The sequence below is a fragment of the Alosa pseudoharengus genome, unplaced genomic scaffold (assembly GCF_046254945.1).
Source record: "Alosa pseudoharengus isolate Yale_2024_CS ecotype anadromous, Long Island Sound unplaced genomic scaffold, YU_APseudo_1.1 YU_APseudo_1.1_scf_17, whole genome shotgun sequence".
NCBI classification, from domain to species: Eukaryota; Metazoa; Chordata; class Actinopteri; order Clupeiformes; family Clupeidae; genus Alosa; species Alosa pseudoharengus.
In genome coordinates this window covers 13,003,638-13,015,639 of record NW_027468640.1, presented here as the reverse complement: position 1 = coordinate 13,015,639, position 12,002 = coordinate 13,003,638, and the positions used below count along the sequence as shown (strand labels likewise).

Genomic DNA, 12,002 nt, shown 5'->3' with positions numbered 1-12,002 from the left:
GCTGTTTGAGACATAAATGGGCTCTTTATTAATATTTGGAATGCTGTGTTGTTGTAGTCAGTATTGGTTATTCCAAATAAATGAATTATGTGTGTGTGTGTAATGTGTATGTGTGTGTGTGTGTGTGTGTGTGTGTGTGCGCCTCTGTGTGCATATGCGTGTGTGTGTGTGTGTGTGTTTGTGCACGGGCGTGCGTGTGGGCGCACGCAGCTCACACTCCTGTCGGTCTCCTGTGCATATGTGCTTGTCTGTAGCTGTGGGGTGCAGCCACCCTACAAGGCTGAAGAACAACAGTGCCATCTAGCTTAATGCCTCTAATTGATTGTGCATGGCAAAGCCCAGACACAGACACATTACCAGCAAAACACAAGGAGAGAAGAGGAGACGAGCGGGAGAGACAGACGAGGTGAAGGAGGAGGAGGAGGAGGAGGTGTGAGAGAGAGGAGAGGGAAAGAGTGAAGAGGAGGAGGAGAAGGAGGAGGAGAGGTGGAGGAAAAGAAGGGAGGATGCAGAGGAGAGGAGGGGAGGAGAGAAAGAAGAGAGGAGGGGTGATAGAGAGGAGAGGGGAAGAGAGGAGGAGAGGTGGAGGAAAGGAAGGGAGGATGCAGAGGTGAGGAGGGGTGAGAGAAGCAGGAGTGGAAGAAGAGAGGAGAAGAGAGGAGAGAATAAAAGAGTAGAGGCGAGGAAGGGGGTAGAATTTAGAAAAGAAGAAATGTTTCTTTCCCATAATCCCTTTCACCCCTCACTCTTCTTTTCTAAATTCTACCCCTCTTCTCGCCTCTGCTTTTTTCTTCTCTCCTCTCTTCTCCTCTCATCTTCCACTCCCTCTTCTCTTATCTCATGTCCCCCTCCTCTCTTCTCTCCTCTCTCGTCCGACCAAGTCACACTTTACTTGGACTGTCCACCATCAGACTATCAAAAAAGGTTTAGAAGGGAGGACGTAGGTGGACGTGGAGGTGAAGGGTTTTAGGAAAAGTAATCTACATTTCTGGTCTGCATTGTCATTGGCATGAGGAGAATGGTTAACATGCATGTAGGTCTGTGCCAGTAATCAAATGAATCCATAATTGTCAATTATGTCTTCCAGTGATTATGAAAACACATAATCGAAAAATATATTGTTTTGATTCAGTTGAAAATTATTTTGCTGCACATTGTGTTTTGCAATAATGCTCTTGTTTGTCCTTGAGTTATAATTCCAGTAGAGGAGGTCATTTGAGGAGAGAAGAGGATAAAAGGGAGGTCATTTGAGGAGAGAAGAGAAGAAAGGGGAGGTCATTTGAGGAGAGAAGAGGAGAAAGGGGAGGTCATTTGAGGAGAGAAGAGGTACAAATCCAAGTAACGGGGATGAGAGGGAAGATGAGTTGTGGAGGCAGAGGTTTCAGAGGGCTGAGATAAGACAGCACAGATGATGAACTGTGAACACTCATTTCACTAATTAAGAGGAAGCTCTGCTGTACTCTGTGTGTTGTGACAGCGGGAGGTAAAAAAAGAAAAACACATTGAGGATGATGCAAACATATTTTCACCGGAATGTAAAAATCACCCCATACTCTTTTAGCAAAAATACATCTCTAATATACTACTCTAATATCATCATTTGCCATCACTAGGACGTAATATGAAATGTGATATTATATGTTTTTATTATAATTTCTATTAAAACTGCTCTCTCTCTCTCTTTTTCAGGATTTGCTGAAGGACCCCATCTTTGCAGCAATCATAGACCAGCGTCTTAACGGGACTGGACTAACTGCTGCAATCATCACCAACTTCCTGTATAACGGACCCCCGGAGGATCGACCCGCGGGGATGCCAGACTATGACTGGCGCAACGCCTTCAACACCACCAGCCAGATTTTGGAACAGATGACCCTATTCCTTGGGGTGAGAGGATTCTCTCTCTCTCTCTCTCTCTCTCTCTCTCTCTCTCTCTCTGTTCCATCCAACCAACAAAACAGGTTGTCCTTATTGCCCTATCGATCAAATCTTAGATATCTTTTTGTACTATTCTTATGCTATGACATTTTTCTCTCTCATAATCTATCTATCTATCTATCTATCTATCTATCTATCTATCTATCTATCTAACTATATATCTATCTATCTATCTATCTATCTATAACTATCTATCTATCTATCTATCTATCTATCTATCTATCTATCTATCTTCTTGTCGCTGACCATGAGTCTTTCTCTCTTTATCTCTCTCTCTCTCTCTCTCTCTCTCTCTCTCTCGCTTTCTCCCTTTATGTATGTACAATAACCAGTCATGTGTATCATATCAAGCGTCTCTCTAATTGATGTTAGTAGTTCTCTGTTCATTTTAATCCCGAGGAGCTATTTTTATTAAGCCTTCTCCTCACAAGTAAAAGATGTGCATCACGCATCCAGGACAGTAATGGCATTCAACACACAATACCTAAATGAGACAACGCTTCAGTGGTCGAAGTGTTTTGCTTGGGCCAGCGATGGCTATTAATATTGATTTTTAGCGCCGCTTAAGTGTTTTATATTCAGGCCTTAGCAGCTCTCTGCACTCTTAATGTGGTATTCTGGATCAAGAGACCCCCAGGGGGTCGAATGGTAATCAATTCTACATCTCACCAGCCGCAGCCTATCAAGAGGCGGGAGAGGAACGCAGATTACAGTTTTTTCTGAATGCTTACAGTTTTTCTCAGTCGCTTTGGTGCTATTCTCACGTCACTATTAACATTTGCACAGCAGTTAGTGCATTTCTCAAAACAATTAGTGCAAACTGCAAAACCTAGTGGATGACCTGCAAAAGCACATCACTTGCTCAAAATGGATAGTCCATTCCTCAAAAGCAGGTATTCATGTCAATGAAACTGTCAGTGTCATCAAAATGAGAAGTCTTGACACCATCGTTTATGAACAAGATAGTCAAATGGCTTTGTCATGTTTTCATTATGACAGTTCTCTCAGTATTTTCCAATGCAAAAAAAAGGTCAGAACTCGGTGACACTACCTGAACATGCTCAAGACAGCACTATACAGTACTTGTACAGCCATTTGAAAACTACAGTAAAGTTACACATTGTTGTAGTTAGGGGAGTAAGTGAGTACAAGACACTGAATACGTACATTTTTACTGTATGCTCTTTGTAATTCTACAGCATCGTGACATAATTTGATAACTAGTTCACCAATTTTGTATGTAATGACTCAAGCAATTAAATGAAGACTATTAGTTTTATTGGGAACGACTATTCAGTATCCATAAGTATAGTTCATTTTGACTGACATGACATAAGCAAACAATAATGTTATAAAACAGCAGAGAATTGTATGAAATCACATGCATTGTATAACACACAGATGAGTTATACAATGGAGATCACTCAAACACACATGCACACTCACAGACACAAACAAATACACACACACACACACACACACACACACACACACACTAATCTCATCAAACTCACACTACCCTGAAGCGCTAGCCTCACCTGTGCCTGATCCTATGAATGACTATTCATCATCCTAAGTATAGTTCATTTTGACTGACATGACAGAAGCAAACAATAATGTTATAAAACAGCAGAGAATTGTATGAAATCAACTGATACATGTCCAAAAGCATTTGCAAATTGTTCAGAGGAAGGAGAAATTGCTACTATGATGTGCACAAATGACTCAATGTTGTGGTGGTTGAACTAATAGTTATGAGAATTTTCATTCTGATCTGAGAAAAGCACCAAAGCGACTGAGAAAAAATTTAAACACAACTCATGCTTTACACTCAATTTCCAAATGATCTACACACTCCTAGCAAATCTAAATCTATAATGGCTATTATTTTCACTATTTTGCCAACTCTCTGGCACACTTTCTCATGTGAAAACTGTTTTAGATAATTAGTTCACTTTGCAATCAGCCTAAGCACTATAAATAAGCCACAGGTAATGTACAATGGGTACAATGGAGGGAGCAGGAAGAGTGAGAAGAGTAAGAATTAGAGGAGGCCGAAGAATAGGACGTGGAGGTGAAGAAGTAGGAGGAAGAAGAGGAGGAAGAGGGTGCAGAGGTGAAGAAGTGAGAGAGAGAGAATGACAAGGACACGGAGGTGAAGGAGGAGCAAGAGGTGGACGAGGAGGGGGAATAGGAAGGGTAAGAAGAGAAAGAAATGGCCCTTTTACAGGCAAAAAATCAGTCTACGTGTGGGGATATTGTCATGTCAGGCCTGGATACGGCATTCCACAATATATTTTCCCCGGTGCCTTGGACTAGGACATTGCATGTGATGTAGACGAAATTTTGAGAGAGACGACACAATGTAGACTGATTTGTACGTTGTGCACAGAGAAAGAAAAGATGTGTTTTTATTCATACCATCAGTGTGTAGTTGGCACATTGTGTGCTTACTATTGTGATGGCTCGTGTTTACTGTTTGATACAAAAACACCATTTTTATGAAGGTGTGAAGAGTTAAGCAAGGTGTGTTAGCTTTTGCAAGAGAACTACAATGTTTTGCTGATTGGTTGAAATGTTTTCCTATTTGTGTGTAGAGTTTTGCAAAAAAATCCATAGTTACAAAAAATGTGCTTAAGCAATCAGAAAAAACTGTAATAAAGAGTGTGTGTGTGTGGGGGATTCTGCATATGTATAGAAGATATAGGGGGAGATCCAAAATGGTACACACACACACACACAGTGCATGCAAGCAAGATTCCAGGGTAAATGTCCCTCTCCAACTCTTAAAGCAACACAATGCACTTCTTTTGCCTAAACATGAAGGCTTCAGTTCAAACTCATTTTGATGCTACTATGACTTACAATAATGGAGAATAAAGTAATTGTCAATGCATGCACAGAGTGCATGCATGCTTGATATTGCACATTGTAACCTTGTTGATTGGGTAGGATCATGACCCATTCAGTTGTTTTTTGACTAACTCGGCACTGTCTCTGCGCTGCATGGCATTGGATATGGACGCCAAGGGGCATGTGTATCAATTCTTTCATGGTGTTGCTTTAGTAAGTGAGAGATAGGGGTGGGTCAGGATGAGGGGTTTTGGAGTCCGCATAGGTCAGCATGTCCACTGAGGGGCCAGTATAGTCTCTCCAAATCACAAAGACTGAACGATGCAGTTCATTCTAAAGACCTTGTTGGTTTGCCCCAAACAGTGATCTTTCTGAAGGCTTTCAGTGAAACAGTTGCTATGACACATTTACCTGTCAGAAGGCACTATTTGGCCTATGGTGATTATAATTGTATTGGGGTAATGAGCTGTAGTGTGTATGTGTGTGTGGGGGGGGGGGGGGGAGAGAGAGAGAAATAAAAGAGAGGGAGAGAGAGATAGAGAGATAGAGAGAGAGAGAAAAAGACAGAGAGGGAGCGAGAGAGAGAGGGATGTTTGTACAGCGAGGCATTTCAATTATTTTTTACGCCTGTTGCCATTCTTTTTTGGCTCATATTTTAACTCCTGGCATTAAGAGCAATAAATAGCACCTATTTCCATGTGAATTATTCCTGGTGATGAAATAGGCCTGTCATCGTTGGATCTCATTAAGGGGTCTCTGAACACAGCTGAGATGGAAGCGTGCGGTCGTTGCCAGGAACAAGGAAATTGATGCAGCACTTCACCACATGTGACATTGCTCTGTTGAGATGGTAGTACCAGCCTCATCGCATCTTTTCAAAGATCTTGAGTGTGTGTGTGTGTGTGTGTGTGTGTGCGTGCTTGTGTGTGGTCCATGAGAGAGAGAGAGAGAGAGAGAGAGAGAGAGAGAGAGAGAGAGAGAGAGAGAGAGACAGTCAGTTAGTTAGTTAGTTAGTTCTGATACCAGGGCAATCAATTACTTTGTCCTGATTATTTGTCAGTGTCATAGACAAAGCTCTTTTTAATGACACCCTAAATGCCCACCCCAGGAACCAAGACTCTCAAAGTGGCGATGATGTCTTTATAGTACTCTAAACTCCAATCCAGCCGAGCTTTAGACAGCTTTAACATAAGCACCGCTGCTTTCTAAATACACCCAATCCAGATGCTGCTCTTGATGCTCCCGTGACTTTGTCAGCTATTCCACACACAAACTTGGTACAAAGCAAAACTTTAGTCAGTTTTTGAGTCAAGTTATGAACTTTCTTTCAACTTAAAGTAACAGGGTGAGTCAAAAGTCGGCCTGTATTTGATTCCTGAACCCACCTTTGCAAGTCTGTTTTGCTTTGGACAAAAGCATGTGCTTTTTAGAACTTTGCTATTTTTGTTTAGCCTTTATTTTGTTAAACCAGAGACTTTCTAATGAGTAGACACAGCACTCCAAAAGTCCTCCATAGAAATGCATGGGGCTAGTTTGTAACGCCAATATGGCCGTTGTCTACACATATCCCACCCCTTCCTCGGAAAAACGTCGACATGTGAATACATTGAGCCAATCATGTGCTGTGTTGTGAATACATTGAGCCAATAATGTGGTGTGTTGTGAAGACATCGTGCCAATCATGTGTTGTGATCTCGCCGCTGGAGCAAGATTGGTGTCGTAAAGCCTTGCGCAGGCGCATTTCTACCAAAATAGATGCCCGATAAGTGCCCAAAAAGCGTTGCAATATTGCCACCGAGTGGAGAGACTTGCCTAAAAGGACTTTGGTTAAACCCACCAGGTTGGTGAAATAACATGAGGGAGGATAAATATATATTAATTTTTTTATTAAAGTAAATATGTATGCTGAAAACAAGAAATGTAGTCAGGATAAGTATGATAGTCGTGTAAGTGTAAGTGAAAGTGTAAATCAGAATAATGAGATATAATCCAAAACAAAGACAAAAGCAACGCATGCAGGAATGGAGTGAGGGACCGCTGAACCCCAGCCAACCACCCAGCCTCTTATAGCACCTGGTACAGTAATCAGGTGACTAGAGGCACCTGTGCCATAACTCTGGCCTGCAAGACAAACACAGATAGGCAGGCAGAAACCGTTAGGGCCGTAACAACAGTGAAGAGTGGACCGTTGACAACGGAGAGAGAGAGAGATGGGACCTCTTGATGACCTCATGGTGAACACAAACCTGGGTCCTCTGTGGGTACAGACCCACAGCAGGGAGGGTTTCAATGCGTTTGAGAGTGTGTGTGTGTGAGTCAGGTTTGAGAACGAGACGTGTGTGTGTGTGTGTATGTGTGTGTGTGTGTGTGTGTGTGGTGTGTGTGTGTGTGTGTGTGTGTGTGTGTGTGTGTGTGCGTGTGTGTGTGTGTGTGTGTGTGTGCGCATGTGTGCGTGTGTGTGTGTGTGTGTGTGCGTCTGTGTTTAGGCACAGCAGCTGGAGAACTTTGCACAGCATCCGCAGGGGCAGCATCCTGGTGCAAATAGTTGTGTTTATTTCCGCCTATGGCAGCAGCCTGGCCCAGCAGAGCTAAATTCACCTTAGCCTGCAGCCTTATCAGCTCAAGTGCAGACCAGTGATACTTGCCAACCAGTTCCCAGATCCAGACATACACTAACAAAATCAAGCACACACACACACACACACACAGATGAGTTATACAATGGAGATCACTCAAACACACATGCACACTCACAGACACAAACAAATACACACACACACACACACACACACACACACAAACAAATACACACACACACACACACACACACACACACTAATCTCATCAAACTCACACTACCCTGAAGCGCTAGCCTCACCTGTGCCTGATCCTAAGCCCTGGTGGTCTGACGGTGATGTCAGCATGCTCCCTCCTCCAATGGGATGTGGATGTGGTGGGCACATTAGAGCAAGCTGTCCAAAAGCAACAAAGCCATTACTTCATTTCCTAGAGAATATGAAGGGGGTATACTCACTCTGAACTGTACGGTACTTTTGCTAAATATGGCAGCTAAAAATCACACACACATACAAACACACACACACACACACACACACACACACACACACACACACACACACACACACATTCAGACTTCTTCCTTAGAGAATTTACCCAGGACTGTTTAGTTAGTGTTAGTTAACCTGATGTACTCAATGCTGCAACCCTTAAGGTGCTATCAATGTGAGCTTGTTTGAATGCTTTTGAACTATAGAACTGATATTGTGGGATAACAGCAAATGAGAAGGCATATGGATATTAAGTTCCCACACACTGTGTGTGTGTGTGTGTGTGTGTGTGTGTTAGAGAAGGTGAGAGAGAGAGAAGGAGAATGAGACTCTTCAGACATGCCTGAAATACGTCTTGTTTTTATAGCATAGCAGTTCTATTTACGAAAAATATAGATTGTCCTCTGCCATCAACTACAAATGTATTGGTTGTATGTGTCTAGAAAGGAATGAATTCAGGCATTGATTGTGCAAATGTTTCCCAATGAATCACAACAGTGATCAAGGCCATAAAACGACTATACGACAAGGTTTGAGGCCATTACACAATAAACAACAACATCGCTGTGAAACCCTTTACATATAACTAAATATGACAGATGCAAAAAAAAAAAAAAAAACTACAAATAGCAGTGTAACACTTTTGTTTGTCTGCTAACTACACGGAACATGAAGCTTTATAGCAGATGTTGCAAAATGCAGGCTAGGATCTAACCCAAATGAAACCAAATCCAATTAGCCCGCACGCTGTCAGTTTGCAATAGTAATGGGAGCGAATGCAGAGCAACAACGCACAAGCAAAGCCAGCGAGCGAAACATGGATGGAGGAGAGGAGAGGAAGTGGATCCAGCAGCAGTGGAGAACATCTCATTACAACTTAACCTGTTGAGGAGTACGGTCACAAATATGTGATTAGAATGTTCGCGAACCGAGAGTTCCACATTATGATGTCACAATTACCCTCAGAGATTTCCCCCATAGACTGTATAAGGAACACTGAAACTATAGATTGTTTGCGTAGAATTCTAGAAGGAACCAGGAAAATAATTCACTCCTCAACAGGTTAAGGTGTGAATGCACCAAACTTGGGGTGTGCAGCCAGGCATCAATGTGACCTTCTCCCCTTGGCCAAAAATACCTTAATAAGCAGTGTGGTGGCTGACAGGGACGGGACAGGCCTCTGCAGTGACAGCTCATTAGATTTGAATGACATGTGAGAGAAGGCGGAGGGTTTTCGGGCCGGGATGGCCTGCAGTCTGTCCCTCGGCAGTTCCATATATTTTGCAACTCTGTTTGCCGGTGCGTTCCGTATCGATAGGAAAGACATAGGTTCACACCCCTCATACACTCTCTGTCTCTCCCTCTCTCTCCCTCTCTCTCACTCTCTCTCTCTCTCTCACTCTCTCTCTCTCCCTTTCTCTCTCTCTGCCTCTTGGCCTTCCACTCGTTTCCTCTCCATCCATTGCTCTCTGTCATGCACTCCAGGGACACTACATAGATAAGTGTGTGTATGTCTTATTACGCCTGTTCTGTTGACAGCACTGTGCTCTATGCATTGTCAATCTGCTTGCTTGACGTTTACCAGGAACCTGGAACCATATATACTGTATATTTGCTGTGCTGCTTGTTTGGGCATTTGTTTTGGGCGTCTGTTTCTCTTGCAGGCATATCTGTGAAGCTAGGTTCTGTTTTCTTATTTTTTTTTTGTCTTCTTTTCCCCCGACACAGTGCCTGGACTTGGATAAGTTTGAGGCCATAGCGGGTGAGGGACCAATGGTGGACCGAGCACTGGAGCTGATAGATCAACAGAGTTACTGGGCAGGGATCGTGTTCGAGGGCCTCGTGCCCAACGCGACTCAGCTGCCCGCGTTCGTCAAGTACAAGATAAGAATGGACATCGAGGACGTGGAGCGAAGCGATAAGATTAAGGCCAGGTGGGATTTATCTGACGTTGACTGGATTTGTCAAGTCAAAAAGTGTCTGGATTTGTCACTAGGATTTATAAAACTGTATCTATAAATATCAACTGTATCTGAAAATATAAGAAAATACACACACAATAATACATTTTTTGCTCTAAGGTACAGATTATTCTTGAATGAACAACACAAAAAGAGGCAAGAAAAGAATAAAAGTCTTGCTTCAAGGCATTTTACATGCTTGACAAACGACACGGTATCAATAAATAAAAGTGCAATGACTGTGCAATCAGTCAGTCAGTCAGATTATTGCTGTTCCATCTCATGCCACCTTCGTAAATTCAATATAAGAAGTTGCTCACGGCAACGGCTGCCAGGGGAATCACAAACACGTAGGAGGGCCCGATAATGTTTCCATATCTTTTACCACCTCCCTGGACCCTGGCTGCCATCGCGGCCTGTTTAGGTGCATAAGGAGGGGTGAAACTAGTGTCCAGTCTCTCTGCTCGATACTGACAATCATTTCTCTGCTTGTTTAATAAGGTCCTGGGACCCTGGAGCCAGAGACCACTCGTTTAACGACATGCGCTACGTGTGGGGGGGGTTCGCCTACTTGCAGGACATGATCGACCAGGGGATCGTTCAGACACACACGGGCAAGAGCCAGCCGCTCGGAGTGTTCGCCCAACAGATGCCGTACCCCTGCTACGTCGATGACGCGTGAGTATAAACGCAGACGTACATCTGAGTCTAGAGCTGCATCTTCATGATGGTGGGAGAGAGGCATTATGGCAATAAAGGATTCTACTTGGCCTGCACACATAACAGGAGACACCACTCACGAAGCCCTGGGACCTTGCTAATGGCTTTATCCATCACCTACAACCATTTAGTGTCCCTTCAGAACCATGGGGGTCTCTCTCTCTCTCTCTCTCTCTCTCTCTCTCTCTGTCTTTCTCTCTTTCTCTCCCTTTCTCTTTCTTAACCTCTCTCTCCCTCTCTCTTTCTCTCTTTTTCTCTCTTTCTCTCTCTCTCTATTTCTTTCTCTCTCTTTCTCTATGTATCTCTCTCTCCCTCTCTCTCTTTCTCTCTCTATCTCTCTCTGTTTTGCTTCTTCCCTCTCCTTTTTTAGTTTTCTCTGTTCTTTTTATGTTCTTTTCTTTTTTTCTGTCCAGTTAAGTGTGCTTGGAAGGACATTGGGGGACAAAAGCAGAGCTATTGGTTTGCAAAGCACTGGTCAGCATACATTTTTAATGTGCACAGAGCTTTTAAACAAATGTGTCTCACAAAGCAAGGCACACCAGGGGTAACAGTGAGAAAAATACACACTAAAACCAAAGTGGATATGAAAAATAAATATATCAGAATAAAGAAATAACCTACTGACTGAAATGTCAAAAATGTCAGAAATGAATAGTTGGTGAGAACTGACATGAGCTTACAGGTGAAGATATCATCTATCCACAGTAATAGCCTCCATGACCTGTTTCATCCACGTTTATCTTTTCATGGAACTGCAGATGTCTGCAGTTGTGGGTTGTCTTGGAAACATCTGTATGTCCAAACACAGAGCACGGAGATAGTGCCCACATCTGCTTCTGTGACCACCCACCAGACTGCAGTCATTTTTCCATGGATTTTCAAAAATGCTTTAAACCCCTCCCCAATTGACCAAGCTTCACTAACTCAGCCTTCCATTTCAATCAGAGTCTTTACAATAGCGTCGGCAAGGCGACTGCATCCTCATCCACTGACCCGCGCCTGAGATAAAAACAGATCGAGGCTCTCGCCTTGCCCTTTCGCCTCTGATGATGCTACTTTGTAATGGCATTTGGAGCGGCGCTGTAATGATACCTCTTCCCTTCTGATTTATTTTCCCCTGGCCGTACGAGCGGACGAGGAATATGGCAATCAAACCTGCTTGTCTGCCTGTCGCGACGGAGCGCCAGTCGGCTCCGCTTTTTGCCCTTCCTTGAAAAACAAAGGATTAATGATCACTGCGAGATGAATGAGAGCTATAAAGCTCTGCAATACCCCAGGTCCCACAGCCATTTACTCTCTACCCTCACCCCCCCCCCCCCCCACCCCCACCCGTGTAGCCACTGGGCGTTCAGCATTAATTATTAACACTCGAAAACTGTTATTTCATTCATAAATAATTGAGGGTGGAATTGCGCAGAGATGATGCACCAAAAGGTTCAATGAAGCGTGAGAGGAAAGTACC

General features: G+C 43.3%; 1 protein-coding gene across 1 annotated transcript in view; it reads left to right on the top strand.

Annotated features, from left to right (window-relative positions):
* LOC143127885 (phospholipid-transporting ATPase ABCA1) overlaps window positions 1-12,002 on the top strand; it is a 267,356-nt gene that overhangs the window by 70,268 nt on the left and 185,086 nt on the right. Inside the window, exons 12-14 of the mRNA XM_076289598.1 lie at window positions 1,690-1,887; window positions 9,588-9,793; window positions 10,322-10,498. Coding sequence (XP_076145713.1) covers window positions 1,690-1,887; window positions 9,588-9,793; window positions 10,322-10,498 — 581 coding nt within the window. The remainder of the gene's footprint in view (window positions 1-1,689; window positions 1,888-9,587; window positions 9,794-10,321; window positions 10,499-12,002) is intronic.